At 42.9% G+C, this 17,093-nt stretch overlaps 1 protein-coding gene across 2 annotated transcripts in view; it reads left to right on the top strand.

The window, feature by feature from the left end:
• Positions 1-17,093, top strand: part of GRIN2A (glutamate ionotropic receptor NMDA type subunit 2A) — a 366,372-nt gene that overhangs the window by 294,553 nt on the left and 54,726 nt on the right. For both annotated transcript variants that reach the window (XM_024759609.1, XM_024759610.1), the window contains 3 exons: positions 2,217-2,342; positions 6,206-6,435; positions 14,797-14,957. In XM_024759609.1, coding sequence (XP_024615377.1) covers positions 2,217-2,342; positions 6,206-6,435; positions 14,797-14,957 — 517 coding nt within the window. The remainder of the gene's footprint in view (positions 1-2,216; positions 2,343-6,205; positions 6,436-14,796; positions 14,958-17,093) is intronic.

The following is a 17,093-nucleotide window of genomic DNA, read 5'->3' as shown; positions in this document are numbered from 1 at the left end:
GTGTGTGTGTGTGTGTGTGTGTGTGTGTGGTGTCTGGGAATAGCCCTCCTTCATGGCACTCATAGGTACCTAACTTACTAAAACCAGAATACTACAGCAGAATCGCTCTGCCATCCTCACAAGTCAAAGGACAGATGTTGTCACTTCGAAGTGAGAAAACATCTGGGATCAGTTTCTTGATCAGTTTCCATCTGATTTTCTGACCAGTTAGTGACTAGGACACATCAAGTGCCCAGTGAAGCCCACTGAAGGCTTACAGATTCTGACATGTGAGTACAAGAATTCAGTAAGGATTTCCCCTAATATTTTTAATAATGTCATCATAACCTGCAGAGAAAAGGAGTTATCAGATTAATAAGTGTGCGTGTTTTAAACTAGAACGCCTTTTTCAGGACCCTGGACAGCACACCACCACCACCAATTCTGGCTTTAACCAGGGAACCCGGCAGCTATTCCATTTAATTTATTATGTGTATGCAGTGTGCAAAGCACACACCAAATACTTTACATGTATATAATGCTCCTTTACTCATTACAGGGATCCTCCTCTGCTGAGACACACTACGCCATCAGCACATCCAACCTGGAGAATTACTTTAGCATCTCTATTTTTGAATATTAAGTAATTTTTAATCTCCTAATTATTCATTTCTTTCTCCTGGATACACCTTACTACCAAACTGCTGATTTCAGGGACACGATATTGTTTGCACTCAAGTTAAATTTAACTAAGATAAATTTCAGTTTTAGTCTCATTGGTTTCTTTGAGCTCATCTTGGCTTATTTAAGTCAAGTAAGTTGTCTTGGTACTTGTTGCTTCTTAAAGTATTTGCACTATCAAAACTGCATTACAAAGTATTCCTTCAGGTTTTAAAATTATCCAATATCATTAAAGCTTCGGACATATTAGTTTCTTATTCTATATTAAGCTCATTACATTGGAATTTGTGATGAACTCTAGCTGTGTTAGGTAGTCACAGACTTTAATAAAAAGGTGGCCTGCTATCAGCCTAGTTCTTTATTATTATTAATAGCTTCATCAGAAAAAAAAACAATTTAAAAATAATAAAATGTGTACTATTCGAAAGGTATTATTGGGCTTCTTATATTTTATTCTTAGAAAATGTTTGCTCGTGACGAAAAGGATTATAAGTTCACTGGTGTCCAAGGGCAGTCTCTTCCCAGTGATGCAATCAGGTGGAGCTATGTTCATTTAAAAAATTTTAGTCTCTGTTGATTTTCTAGCAAATCTATGTCATACATGGATAAAATAGCTCCTTTCAGCTCACTTTCATGTCCTCAATCAGTTTGAATAAAAATGTTAATTTGTTTTACATAGTATCTCTTACCTTTCTAAAGTGATCTAAGATTTAGAACCTTGTGTCTTGGCCTGCCCTTCTGAGACACCCACATGAAAATGAACTGATGAAAACTATTTTTAGGGGAAATAACCATCTATCCGTCTACTACTTCCTTGCCTCTATCTTTAAATGATACATTTTCATTGAATTCTCGTGTGAATGTAATATCCTCAGATGACTTGTCAATTGCGTTTAACCATTACCAACCTCGACAAGATTTTTAAATTGTAGAGATCCCATCTGTCCGAAGCAGTAGGTGAAATGGAGAGAGTGGTAGTGTTGGGGGCAGACTATGACATTCCAATATTCCTGTCAATCCCACGATTTTACGATCCTTTTCTACCAGGTTATAATTCTCCCTTTACTTCTAGAATTCCTGCACGTTCTCCCTCCAGCATGTCAAGATGAAAATGAAAATAAAACTCATGCTGATTCGCAGGTGCCTTATGTTTGACTATTTGAATCTAGTCTTGTTTCTCTTTAGCTTTGGTCCCCTGGATGATTCTATAATTACAGGGGACCCTGTAGCCTCTTGGTTTGCATTTTAACTTTCTCCCTTGGTCTTATCATTATATTTTGTTTTTATTATCCTTGACCTGATTTGTAAAATGTCGTATGCTTTTCTGTTTTTATCCTATGATGTGCATTCTTATAAAACACCTCAAATATTTTGTAGAGTAGAGAATGATTTAAATGTATGAATAAACAATGACTAGCTTCTTTTGAATGATCAGATTCACATCAGAGTGGGTTTCTCAGTGAGTCTGCAAATGGCCCTCTAGGCTTCCGGCTAGCCCTGGTTGTGAGGAGGCGCTCACTGACCATGTTTCCATCCTCCGGCCTGTTTACCTGCAGAACCATTCAGCGCCTCCGTCTGGGTGATGATGTTTGTGATGCTGCTCATTGTATCCGCCATAGCTGTTTTCGTATTTGAATACTTCAGTCCTGTTGGATACAACAGAAACTTAGCCAAAGGGAAAGGTGAGACTAGCTTCATAAGCATGATTCAAAGTCAATGCTATGTAATTTACTTTCAATGAAGAGTTCAGATTTAGAACACATTATCCTATATTGCCTTGCTGTACCATCGTATAAATCATGCTGGGTCATTGATATTACTTGCAGTGCCATACAAGTATGGGTTATTCCCTTCTACTGAAAAGAAGGATAAAACTTAATAATGAGACATTTTAATCTTGCTATAATGTGGAGTCAGTAGTTAAGCGAAAAGCTACTGATATTTGCTGAGAAAGCATATTTGAAAAAGTTTTCTGGCAGTTGTTAAAATGTGCATCAAAACAAATGATAAAACTACTAGTGAGTCTCAACTTCAGTCTATGCAAAGAAAATGGTTTTATAGAATCTAGGCTAAGAACATTCTCCAGACTACCAAATCATGCTCACATTCGTTTGATGATAAATATATAAATATATGATAAAATGGTGACTTTCCCCAAACACTTACATTTTCCTCTTGACAGTGCCTGACCTTAGTGCATTGTACTTGATAAAGTGGCAATCAGTAAGTAGAAAATTCAATTGGGATGCATTCATTGGCCATAACTTTTTTTTTTGTTTGTTTTGTTTTGTGGTATGCGGGCCTCTCACTGCTGTGGCCTCTCCCGTTGCGGAGCACAGGCTCCGGACGCGCAGGCTCAGCGGCCATGGCTCACAGGCCCAGCTGCTCCGCGGCATGTGGGATCCTCCCGGACCGGGACACGAACCCTCGTCCCCTGCATCAGCAGGCGGACTCTCAACCACTGCGCCACCAGGGAAGCCCAGCCATAACTTTTTCAGAGGCTCCCACACGAACCATATACATAAACACATTACACAATTTTGAGTGAATTTTTCTCAATGCACAACACATTCTAAGTAGATGGTATCAGAAGGGTGCCAGGACGAAACCTCTTTCCTGAAAAATGACTTTAGATGATGGAAGACGGCAGATCTTCAAGGTACAGTTATTCAAAAACAAGGCACTTTAATTTGCCATATGTTCTTTTTGCTTGGAAGATTCAGTATTGGAAAGAGCCAGCAGGTCACAGGAATCTATTGGGAACTTAGTTTTACTGAAATCCTCCCGCTTCTTCTTAACCACTGAAGAGCGGTGGTTACCACATAAACCACCTGCCGTCAACAAAACGTAGTTAAAATGCCACAAGTGATCATGTTGTGTTTAAGTGGGAGAGTTGCCAGCATTTCGCTAAATGGGTAATGTAATTAGCTAGTAAGAAGCTTTCCAACAGAGTGGGTCCTGAGGCAATGTTCTATGGGTGATCATACTGCAGGAGAGTAGATATTTACGTTTGCAAAATCAGAGCTTGTGTTGTTTGTGAATTCGTGCGTTTATTTGATGAATATTTCCGGAGTACCTGGTACCGGAGCAGGGGTTTAACGTGGTAAATGGGATGGAGATTTCCTCATCCTTGGGCAACAGCGAATTTAGTTGTGGAGACAACACGTAAACATATAAGTGAATAATCACAGATTGTAATAAATCTCAAGAAGAAGGGAGAAAAACCAAAGTGAAGTGATGGGATATGGGCGCTTCTTAAGTATGATGGTCGAGCAGGGAAGGGCTTTAGGAAGAGATGACGCTTGAGTTGAGACCTGAAAGATGAGAAGGATTCAGTCCTATGAAAAACTGAGGGAAAAGCATTCCATGCAGAGGGAACAGCAGATACAAAGGCCTTGCCATGGGATCAATCTTGATATGCTCAAGAAACAGAAAAGTTATGAGTAAGTGAGGTAGACAGTGGTATAAGATGAAGTCAGAGGGATAGGCTGTTGACTGTGGTAAGCATTTCAGATTTTCTTCAAAATACAATGGCAGGGAAGAGGCAGAATACAAACCTGTATGGTGTGGAAAGGTCACTTTCTATCTATCTATCAAGACGATGGGAGGGGTGGCAGCAGTGGAAGGAGGGAGACCAGTTAGGAAGGTAGTACAGTTTTCCAAGAAAAAGAACTGCAGTGCTTTGGACTTGGATGGAGAGAATGGAGATGGAAAGAAGTGGATACATTTGAAATGTATCTTGGAAGATAAAAAGCTATCCAAAGGCCACCACGTGCAATAATTTCTCCTTTGGCTGAAGCACACACGATTGTGCAGGAAGGAACCTAGCATGCAAACTCCTTCCATCACCTGGAGGCTTTTTGTTTTCTACTCATCCGCATGTAGAAACCCTCAGGAAATGACAGCTACTTATTTCCTTGCACAAAATAGCTTTCTGTTACATCTCATTGTCCTTTATGGGGAAAATTATATGACCCAGTAATAGTCTTCATGAATCAGGAATTCCCAAATGTCTTGGACAGCTCCCTGCAACTGCCCATTTCTGATTCCCAAATAGCTATCACTTCTGATCAACATGCATCCCTAATAAAATTAAGTAGTTCATGAAGTTTACTGGATTGACTCTACTTTTTACTAAGAATTCTCAGCCTCTTGGGAACAAGCCCAGAAGATCATAAAATTAGGCAAAGAAAAAGAGGAGAGCTTGAAACTGAGAATAATAGAATTAGTTGCCTTCTCTCTAACGTGTTGTATATGGATATTGTAAGTATTGCGATAGCCTGAATTTGGCCTCCCATGTGCGGAAAGCTTGCTTCCCAACTAGGCTCTCTGCCCAGAACTTCGTAACTTCCATCAATCTGGATTCACTGCTGCCACTTTATTTATTGCCCACTCTGTGTGCATCGCCAACTGAAGTCTAAGTAGATCATTTTTTCATATCTTCATTTACTTAAATGACATAAAAACCTTCTGTTAAAGGAAGACCCTTTTTCCCATGAAATGAGGGCATAAATTGATTTTTTTCCCCTTGCACAAAAACAGACTTGAAAGCTCTAACATGTGTGTTTTACAGCCTGCATATTCCCCAGCCCAATAAATTTTGGCATGTTGTTCTGCCTCTTTAGTTAAGTCTGTTGCAAGGAACACTTAAGAATCTTAAAAAAAAAAAAAAAAAGCATTTTAAGAATACGCTGAGGGAGAAAAAGTGCTGTGATATCAGAGTTCATTTTCCATGACCCTGCAACCAAATGTCTTCCATCTGTGAAGTGTTAGAAGAATTAAGCTCTATTGTTCTGTTCCTTAATGTCTCCATTTGGAGAGTGTTTTAGTTTGGTTTAATTCCTACATTGTGCATATCTTACATCTGAGTTTGAACAGGAGCCATGGCTAGGAAAAATCAGATTAGAATATCAAGCACCAGTCCCTCTGAACTGCATGGTTCTTATACGAAAGCACATCTGACGAATACTGAAGCAGCCCCCATGCACATGTTTTTGTAAGGCTCTGCTTCCCCAAATGGAAATCAAATCCACATTTAAAACAGGTCATAACACTACTTCTAATTCAAACCCATGTTTTGCATAACCATTTTCTTCCTTCCTCCCTCCCTCCCTCCCTCCCTTCCTTCCTTCTTTCTTTTTTCCCTTTTTCTTTCTTTCTTCCTTCCTTTCTTTCTTTCTATCTTTCTTTCTTTTTCTCTCTCTCCTTCCTTCTTTCTTTCTTCTCTCTTTCTTTCTTTCTTTCTTTCTCTTTCTTTCTTTCTTCCTCCCTCCTTCCCTCCCTCTCTCTCTCTTCCTTTCTTTCTTTCTTTGTCTTTTTAGAAATGTGGCAAAAAGCCAAATATATAGAAATGTGGGAAGAATGCTAATTTTTAAAGAAAAAAGGACTCATTGTGGTTGTGGTTCTGGGGCAGTGATGGGACACACTATGATATAAGTCCGTCTTCTGGCAGCCTTCAGTGTTGCTGGAGCCACTGCATAGTATCAAACACTCACCAATGTGCATTTTGAGGAGGCACTGAGAATGTCCTTCCTGTCATTTGCAGCACCCCATGGGCCTTCTTTTACGATTGGAAAAGCTATATGGCTTCTTTGGGGCCTGGTGTTTAACAACTCCGTGCCCGTCCAGAATCCTAAAGGGACCACCAGCAAGATCATGGTGTCCGTGTGGGCCTTCTTTGCCGTCATATTCCTGGCCAGCTACACGGCTAATCTGGCTGCTTTCATGATCCAGGAGGAGTTTGTGGACCAAGTGACTGGCCTCAGTGACAAAAAGGTAAGGTCACTTTGCTTTCATCTCTGCCTGAGGGGTTGATCTTAAACGTTCTCCCCTCAGAGGAAGTAAATCAGACTCTCATCCAGACCCATCAACTCTAAAGCACAAAGCCAGAGGATTTTTTTTCCCTCTTAACTCAAATGGGCATATTTCTAAAAGTTTCAGGAATGGAAGCTTAAGCTTAGCTCCTAAGTCTTAAAGTGCCTAGATCTAATTTGGAAACGTAGTTTCCCCCAGTGGTCGTTTCTCACACTTACATGACTGTGTTGATGCCTCCTGAGGTCCGTGACTCATGTTACAGCTTAGGCTAGAGCTCATCTTGCCAAGGAGAGTATGATGTTGAGGGAGATCCATTAGCCTTGGATCAGGAGAAACTTTGGGTGAAGTGAGATGCTCTCGGCTGTAGGTACCTCCTAGTTTTGTGACTTTGTATGAGTCTCTTACGTGCTCCATGCCTTGGATTCTCTGACTTGAAAACAGAAGTCCTCTGTAAGCCCTACCCAGAGACAAAACTGACAGCTCCTTTTTACCATGTAGCCAATCAGCCCCATCACCAGCACTCCTGACTCACCTGAAATTTCTTCAAGGGACGCAAAAGGAGCAGGGAGGTTTTTCATTTCCCACCGGTTCCTTTTACTCAGACTCACCTTCAATCCTCCCTCCTGGGGCTGTGCTTCCCACATCAGGGAGATGGGAGTGTTAACACCTGCGCTCTCCATTCTCCACTGTCACGTAACGAAGTTCCCAGGGTGTGAGTAGCTATTCAGAAACCTACAGGGAGGAAGAGGTAAAGTGGGTATATCTTCCTATTGAAATTTTAGTTTCAGGAAACAAACCCTGACTTGCTAAGCTCAGCAGCGTGGGGACTGCAGCACTGCAAAGATTTTCTGTCGTGTATGTGGGGATAATTTGTCTCTTTATAAAATCTCGGTATCATGTCTTATTGGCATGAGTCTACATATATCCTTTCAGCATTCATCAACAGACTGCTGAATAGAAAATCAGCCCATGAAAAGACTTAACAGCTTATCTGTGACTTACACGGTGGTTGAAAGAGGTACAGAGAGGCCTGTCATCAGAGAGAAGGTGAGGGATTGGAGTGAGTCACTATCACAAAAGCGCCACCAACCTTATGAGCAGTTGGCCTCTCTGATGGCTCCTCCTTGGAAATGCCACTCGAGTAAATGCCACTCTCTGCTTCATGGCGACAAAGCCCTGTATTATCTGGCCCATCCCCCCATGTCCCCTCCCTCTTGCTTGCTGAGGCCCTCTCTCCGTTCCTTAGACACTCCAAGTGTATTTCCACCACAGTGCCCTTGCACTTGCCGTGTCCTCTGCCTGGAATGTTCTTCCCCCTCTATTCTCATGGCCGGCTTCTCCTTGACTTTCAGGTTTTAGGGAAACGGTCACCCCTTGGGAGAGTCTTCCTGGTCACCATGGTGAACTTGGCAGCCTGAGCTTGTGCTCCCATGAAACTTAAATTCCAGTAGGAAGAAATAAACGACACACAAGTAAACGCAGTGGAGAAGAAAATTCCAGGCAGGAATAAGTGCTGTAAAACTGATGAGATTAAAATTGACTTGGGGGAAGGGGATGTCAGGGTTATCCGACACTTAGTAGGTGCTCAGTGCGCACTTGTTGATCGAACGGGAAATGCACGGTGTGTTGGGTGCTGCGGGCACCCTGCCTGGGGCCTCGGATCCCTTTCTCAGTTCTGTGTGCCCAGCCTCACTTTTGCTGACAAAGGTTCATACCAGGGACCTTCAGAGGATGATTACCTTGGGGCACTGAAATGGTAAATGCCTGGATATTTTTATGTCCCCCAAATCTTGCAGTTGCCTGTAACCAATGGCTAACCAGTGTGAGAGTACAAAAGCCCAGCTGTTCTGTTGCTTCTAGGCAAACTCAGAGTTGCAGTTTACTCTCCAGAGCTCCCTGCCAGGATCAGGCTGAGGCTGAGGCTTTGCTCATAATCACACCCTTGGTTGGCTCCCTCACCTTCCCTAACCTTCTTCCCCCATGTCCTTCCTGGTTTCTCCTGGAGCCCTTCCCTAATAAATCATGCTCACCCAATTCCTTGGCTCACCTAAAGCACATGGCATCTGGGAGGCAGCAGAGAAAGCCCTACACTCAGAGTCAGGAAAGTTGGGTTCCTTTTCCTCTCTGCCGCATACTAGCTGTGTGATGCCTTTATTGTTGTGTAACCTTGCTGGGCCTCCTAGTTCCTCTTTGAACATTTGGGAATCATCGTTGTGGTAAGGATGGAAGGAGGCTGCACATGTGAATGTGCCCGGTTGCCTGTAACTGTTATGCGATTCCATCACGTCATGGGAGCAAATGTACAGTTCCTAGAATAAGTGACCAGAGATACGTTGGAAGCAGTGGGAACCCAAGTTTTGGATGAGAAGATTCTTCAAGAAAGGAGCTGGCAGCGTATTTTGCTTTTTGTTGCTATTTTCAATAGCAAGGGGGGAAAAATCCCTTGCTACCTAGTTCTGGGTCTAATAACATGACTGCTTGCGGGAAAACTAATTAGAAACACTAATAATTAGACTGACCTTCTCTGATTTGGAAACATCTAGTAACAGATACCATATCCTCATGAGATACAGCTCAGTTTCCATGCTCAGAGTGTTAGCAGCAAGCAGATAGCTCTTTTAATTAAATGTTTGATACAATTAGATAAACAGCAAAATTCCTAGAGTACATAAGCTAAATGCCCCCAGAAGATTAATGGCAAATATAACAAGAAAGTCTGCAAAATAAAAATCTATATTGAATCAATTTATTTTAATACTGTATACAAGTGTTCTTTTTTTCTTTCTTTCTTTTTATCATGAATACCCATGTAACAGCTCAGGTTTATAATATTTTTAAGCCATTTGCATACTTGCTGTGAAAGAAGCACCTTTGGAGCCCACGGTGTGCTCAGATGAGCTTGGGGTTAAATTATACGTAGGTGAATTCGTGGGTAGATGCTCCCCTAGGAATTATTAAGAAGTTGGAATGTTGGTGGCGACCCTTTCCAGAATGTTGGGTGTTACTGTGGTTGGTGAAATCCATCCCTGGGAGGCAGACTAATGTAGTGGAAAAAGCAACACCATAGGGGTCAAATGGATCTGGATTCAAATCCTGACCTTGCCGTATAGTAGTTGTATGGCCTTCAGTGTGTCAGTATCCCCACAGCTTAATTTCCTGATAGAGGGGGTTTAATACCATTCTGGCAAGGTTGATATGAGGATTAGGAATAATCCTCACACCGTGCCTGGCACATGGTAGATAATCCTATTATAGATGGTATTTCTTCCCTCAAGCCTCCTCCCACCCCCTCCACTACCTCTCCCCTCCCCTCTCCATCTCCCTCCACTCCCTCCTCATGACCATCACTATTGCCTAATTCGAACCATTCCTCACTTCTGGGGTCTGAAATATGACTTCACTGAGTTGGCCTTTTGTGACAGCAATAGAGGAAGTTCAGGGAATGTACCTTGTGGATGAGCCCATACATGTGTTCTCGGGGAGTTGTGCTGGGTGAGCCTTGTCCACCATTCTTATTAGTTGAATGGAGGCCTCTGAGCCTCTCCTTCCTCTTGAGGACCACAGCAGTTTGACGCTACATCCAGAAGCATGTGGAGCTCACAAGCGGGAGAAGACCTTACTAGAAACAGGGGCTCTAGTACCAGACATTCCTTACTTATGTCCACAGAAGGTAGATATTTTTAATAATTGTGTATTTTTTGGTTCATAAGAGAAATAAATAAATGTCCTGATTAATTGCCACATTTTTCCTAGAAGTTTTACTTCCCAGACCTGTATCTCTACTCCGTCCATCATAATGCACTTCCTATGACTTATTTGCTGGAATGACTCTCAGACGTGTCCACATACCAAATGGAAAAAAAGTGTAGAATACAATCCTCTGATCTTCTGTTCTCTACATTGGAGGGAAACTGGATCCTTTATTTGACTAAAGTCATGCTGGGTAACAACAGGTGATGAGGTGATGTTTATCAAGCATTAGGGGATGCCATAATTGCAAAAGCAGTCTTCAGTTTACAGATGGAGAAACAGAGGCTCAGAGGGTTTAAGCAAATGCCCCGAATGTCTCAGTTCCAAAGTAGCAGATGAAACGCCCAAGGCCAGGTGCAGCCAGCTAATATGAACCATGAGGGCGACCTTGGGAGAGAAGCTGTGAGGAGTTCTGCTGACACTGGGCTTCATGATTACGTTGCCCTGTGGTCTTGTTGATGGGGCAGACCTCTGCACCACCCCTTCCTGCACTGGAGCCCACATTCGTTTCTTCCTGCTTGCACATGGAACTCCCTGGGAGAAAGTTGCATCAGAAATCATTCCCCTAAGAAACACAGAGTGTGCCCCCCACGCTAGGCCCTGGGATTCCAGCGATGAGTCATCCTTGCCCCTAACTGTTTTTCACACTGTAGGTCATGACTCTTTAGAGAGTCATGAAATTAATTTAAGAGTTGTGCCCATTAAAATAGTAGATCACCATGGATTACATCAGAATATATCCTAAGTAGAAAGTGTGTCTTTACAGGGTGGAGATGGAAGATGTATTGTGAGTCATGCTTTAAAAAGTTTGACAGCCTTTAGTTGAGCGGGAAAGGTTCCTAGGTCTGGGTGCCAGGCTGAATTTAGTGTGGGTGAGGGTACAGTCAAGGCCAGAAAGGTGTGGAAATTCATCACCGAGGCTGAATCGCTGTCTCTATCGCTGTGCAAAGCAAACGCAGGGAAGGAAGGGAATCTAAAAGAGCTGCGTGTCTCCTCTGCTACAGATGGTGAGTGAAGGGGAAGGCAGTTAGGCAGATAGGCCATCAGATGTCTCGGGAGATGGGGAGCGGCTGCAACAATGACTAGATTTATGAGCAGTGCTGCTGCCTCTGTGCCCCTGAGCAGACAGCTGCTGTGCAAACAGGACTGGGCTGGTGCCTCCCCCTTTTAGGTGGTGAGTTGAGGCACTGCTTGCCTGAGTGAGTGCAAAGAGCATTTTCTGTTCACAAACACACACTTGTACATACACACACGCTCCCGACACAAGGTGCCCAGCAGGAGGATCTCACTGGGACAATGCATGGCCACTTCCCCCAAATCCAGTTATGGCTGCTTATTAGGCAGCAGCATGCCTAATTTAAGGGGAGCGATCTTCAACTGGAAAGTTTAATTAACAGTGAAAAGAAGTGTGTGTCTAGAAAGAAGAATAGTGTTTTTGATTAGCCTGACTCTTGGGTAAACTTGGACGCTTCCTCCGGCACTTCTCAGTTCCGTGGAAGACATGCTGATGTGGAAATCTGAGAGACCTCTGGATCCCAGCCCTGGTTCTGCCAGAGATTTGCTGGTTGTCCTTCCCTCTCTGGGTCTCAAGGTCCTCACCTCTAAAAGAGGAGAGGTCGCTAGTAATGGTCTCGGAGGAATGATAGAGTTCAGACCTTAGGTTTGAAATCTGGGCTGCTGTTTACAAGGAGCGTAATCTTAAGTAGGTCATAGAACCTCTCTGAGCCTCAGTTTCTTCATCTGTAAAATGGAGCCTCAAAGATTAGCTACCGGGCAGGGTTGTTGTGAGTATTAAATGAGCCAGTGTTTGTAAAGTTTTCAGCACATTGCTGGCCCCCAACAAATCCTCAAAACATGTTAGTCATTATAATCATCACTTTCTAGTTCCAGAATTCCATATTTCATAGAAAAATGAGGCCCAGGTTACTTTTTTTGCCCACGATGATGGCAGAAATGATGAGTAAGAGTAGTTTTATTTTTGAGTGCTTACTCTGTTGCAGGTACTATTCTAATTACTTGACAAAAGTTGTAGTTTTAGATCTTCCCATTGACCCCACAAGGGAAGTACTCATGTGTTTCCCACTCTGCAGATGGAAAATAAGTGGAGGCAGTGGGAAGTCAGGTGGCTTCTCTAAGGCCCCACGGTCTGTAAGGGATAGAACCTGACTTTGGAACCTGTGAGGCTGAGCTCACACTTGTAACCATTGCCTTGTGCTGCCTCTAGATTTTAACTGTATTTCTGGGACTTAGACCTAGTGCTCTGGACTCCCAATCTGGTTAGGTTGCCCCAAACACTGAAGGTGTGAACAGATGGGGAGCAAAGGAACTTTTCTCTACCCTTCTAGATAGTTCTGCCTGGTCTAAGAATTAAATTGACATGAGGCAGGTTAACAGGAGAAAATCTAACTTAATTTCATACATACGGGAACCCCACATCTATGAGAGGTTCAGAGACAGAAAGGTAAAATGAGGTAGATGTGCCATCCTGAGCTAAGGAATAGGCTAGGGGCCTGGGGCTCCAGAGGGGAGGAGGGTAATTTACAGGATGATGAGAAGAGCAGACGTTCAGTAATTAAATGTTTGCCTGTCATAGGTCATAAAATGTTATTTCTGGTAATAACTCTTATTATGGGCAAGGCCCCCAATTTAAATTCTTTAACAGAGCAGGGAAAGTTCCTCTTGAGCCCACAGGGTCTCAGTTGCCTTCAGCTAGAAATAAATCATGTGCCAAAGTGGCACATCTTGGGGGAGGGATAAATTAGGAGTTTGGGATTAGCAGATACAAACTACTATATATAAAATAGATAAACAACAAGTCCTATTGTATAGCACAGGGGATTATATTCAATATCTTCTAATAAACTATAATGGAAAAGAATATAAATTGGACTCTCAACCACTGCGCCACCAGGGAAGCCCCTTCAATGGTGAAGTTTACCAAACAGTTTTAAAGGAGAATTAACACCAATCCTTCTCAAACTCTTTAGAAAAATAGAGGAGGAACACTACCTAACTCATTCTCTGAGGCCAGAATTTCCTTGATACCAAACTAGACAAAGGAATCACAAGAAAAAAAATGATAGACCAGTATCTTTTTAAAATATTGATGCAAAAATCCTCACCAAAATACCAGCAAACCAAATCAAGCAGCAGCATATAAAAAGAAAAATATGCCATGACCAAGTGAGATTTATCCCAAGAATGCATGGGTGATGAAACGTATGAAAATAAGTCAATGCAGTACACAACGTTCATAGAATGAAAAAGCAACCACATGATCCAAGTGGCACATCCTGGGGAGGCCTGTTCTGACCCCCTTCACAGACAACATCAGCCAATCAGGGAAACCCAGTAGAGCATGGACAGTGAGCCTTTATGGAGGCTCAAGAGGCCATACCAGACATGAGCATCACCGGGAAGCTAATGGTTAGTATGGACTTCAGCTCAAGAAACGTTCATGGAACCTGCCATTATGCCTGGGATGTGTTAGGACCCCAATAAGTATTGCATGCATGCATGAGCAAATGAATGAATGATGGCTGGAGGGTGAGTGAATGACATAGAGTCTTTGTACGGGAAGAAAAATGATTGTCCCTCTACCCTTCTGGGTTCTTGGTGGAGACCCCCACCCTCCATAATAAATGACAGATTTAACAGGAGAAAAACATGTATACCATCTGTATATATGGGAGATACCCAAGAAAACTGAGTAACTCCCCGAAATAGCCCAAACCACCAGCTTAAGTACTGTCTTCAGCTGAAGACAAAAGAAAGATGTAGGGTAATGGGAGGCGTGATGGGGGGTGGGGGGAGAAGGAAAGGCCAGTTCTGGGAGGAGACCAGGAAGAGCACAGTAAGTAAGGGCATGGTAGTGATGCAGATTTAAGTTGCTGCCTTTTCCATGGATAAGAGTTTTAGAGATTTAGTCATCCTCTTCCAGATACAGAGAGGAAGACACCCTCACGAATATAAGACTTTGCCTCTTCCAAAAGAGTTAACTTCTACTCAGTTTTCAGAGTTTCTCCTGTGTCTGCTGCTTCTTAAAAAATAACCAGCCCCCAGATAACCCGTATGCCAAAGAGGCGTATTTCAGGAGTGGCAAATTCTGCTCCCCTTTTTCATTTTCTGGGTGAGGTGAAAGAAATTGTAAATGGGGTCCAGAGAAGGGAGTGATTGGTGAGGATCTCAGAAGATTTCACGATAAGGCAGATGAATGAACTGAAGTCATACATTAATTCCAGCTTAATCAGCATTTCCTGAGCACTACCTGTGAGCCTAGGACTAGGCTGGTCTCTATAATGGAGACGAAAAATTCCATCCAACAGATACCTATTGCACACCCAGCCAGCCCCTATGCTGGGCACTGAGGAACAGTAAGGAAGAAGACAGACACTGTTTCTGACTTCCTGGAGCTCCCAGACCAGTGGAAGGTGTGATTAAGTAGAAAGGAAGCACAAAAATGAGTGGGTGTTTACTGTCCTGTGCTAGCGCGTGCATATGTGTAACACCTGAGGCAAGACAGAATGATGGCTGATTCTTCCTCCTCCTCCTTCTTTCTCTGTCTCTCTTCAGTTTCAGAGACCTCACGACTATTCCCCTCCCTTTCGATTTGGCACGGTGCCCAACGGCAGTACGGAGAGAAACATTCGGAACAACTACCCCTACATGCATCAGTACATGACCAGATTTAATCAGAAGGGAGTAGAGGACGCCTTGGTCAGCTTGAAAACAGGGTAAGGATGACGGTTTCTTTTGCTCTGCAGGCCTGCCCGTCCACACACCTTACAGAAAATGACTCTGCAAGCCTTGCCTTTGTGCCTGTCTGCCCCCACTGTTGTATGTTCTCGAGAGCCGAGCTGGAAGTCAAGAAGGCCCCCAGTTTATGGCTGCTTTTGCTAATCTGATGAGTATCACAGGCTTCCTTCTGAACTGTGTTAAGAAAAAGCAAATCCAGGACACTTTGAAATGCAGAGAACCAGAGGGGTTTCTTAAACTGATAAAGAAGTTGGTCCAACTCAATGGGATATTTTAGCTAATAGGGAGATCTAAGGAGATGGAGTTTATTTAAAGTGGTGAAAACAAAGTACTGTAAGTTTTCATCTGATTTTAGATAGGAGTTTATGGCATGTAGCTTTCTGTGAAATCTAAGAGTGTCACATTGAGGAAGGAGAAAGGAAATACGGAGAGAAAAGCTGAGAACTCAGTCTCTCTAAAGGTACAGCTAACATTTCCGTCTACCTGTTGGCATTGTGGAGGATAGCAGACACGAAATAACTGAAGCTGTAAACAGAAGACCTGTTTTATGACCTTGGACAGTTCTTCAGTCACTCTCATCCTCATACATAAAATGGGAATAATGATAGGACCTAATTCATAGGAGTTTTATGAGGACTAAGAGAGAAAATTTGTAATGTAATGTAAAACATTTCGGACAGTGCCTGGCACAGAGATAGGACATAATTGCTAGTGTTGTTATTTGCTGTAAAGGTTAAATTCTATTCCATGGACTCTTCAACTTTTTGAAAAGTCAGGGAAGTGTGAAATGTGTTTTTGAAAGGGTTCCATTAAAAAATATTCTGGGGCTTCCGTGGTGGCGCAGTGGTTGAGAGTCCGCCTGCCGATCCAGGGGACACGGGTTCGTGCCCCGGTCCGGGAAGATCCCACATGCCGCGGAGCAGCTAGGCCCGTGAGCCATGGCCGTTGAGCCTGCGCGTCCGGAGCCTGTGCTCCGCAACGGGAGAGGCCACAGCAGTGAGAGGCCCGTGTACCGCAAAAAAAAAAAAAAAAAGATTCTGTTTTAAATGAAAGGATTGTTTATTAAGGAAAGTTTTGCTTATCCAGAAAATTTACTTACGTGGACCATCTCAACTGTCAGGGATCCCTGGCAAGTAAAACGGGAGGTAGTGCATTCTCCTTGCCAATTAATGCACAGCTTCTTCCTGTGGGCTGTTCTGCAGGCCCATTGCGAAGGCCTTGCTGCTTCTTTGTGTCTGGTGGGGCAGAGGGGGCCCCTCTAAACCATTAAGCCCGGATCTCTGCATAATTTCCAGGAGCTTTGGCCAATGACATTTTGTCATTTCAGTCTCTTTGGAATCTCTTTGGTATCTCAACAGGGGCTGGGACAGCATTTATTTAGAAGCTGAACCCATTTCTTATCTAAAACTCATTCACACACTGCTCATTCTGGCTTGGAATGACTTTTTTAAACTTTTTACTAAAAAGCATAACAAAAAATGCAGAAAAGTACAAGTATTAAGTATACTGCTGGATGACTTTGTCCAAACTGATCTGACCATCCAGTTCAATTAACAAGATGTCACCAATCCTTACAACCCCCCACCACACACACACACACACACACACACACACTCACACTCACACACACACACACACACACACATACACACACCCCTCTTCCAGTTACTCTCTTCGTGGATCATCCTCGCTTCTAAAGCAGTAGATTCTTTTGCCCTGTTATTCTAACATATAATAAAATCATACCGTATGTTTTCTTTCTTGTTTGTCTTTATTTGACTCATCATTCTGTTGGTGAGATCGTTGTGTGTCATCCCAGTTCTTTCATTCTCATTGCTGTGTGGAATTTCACTGTGGGGATATACCAAAATGCACACATCTTTTCTAATCCTGATGAATGTTAGGGTAGTGTCCCATGTGGGGCTATTATGAGTAAAGCTCCTAAGGGCTTTCTCCTACATGTCTTTTGTTGTACAAGTGAGTACATTTTTCTTGTTATATACCTAAGAGTGGAAATTGCTGAGCTATAGAATGTGGTATGTTCAATTTTAGTAGATACCAGAAAAGACAAAATTTTGATGACTTTGCAGCTTAGCCATGGATATGGGTTTTTG

Source organism: Neophocaena asiaeorientalis, unplaced genomic scaffold (genome assembly GCF_003031525.2).
Source record: "Neophocaena asiaeorientalis asiaeorientalis breed wild unplaced genomic scaffold, Neophocaena_asiaeorientalis_V1.1 scaffold254, whole genome shotgun sequence".
Lineage (NCBI taxonomy): Eukaryota > Metazoa > Chordata > Mammalia > Artiodactyla > Phocoenidae > Neophocaena > Neophocaena asiaeorientalis.
Note: the sequence above shows the minus strand (reverse complement) of the source record. Positions and strands in the feature narration are given on the sequence as shown.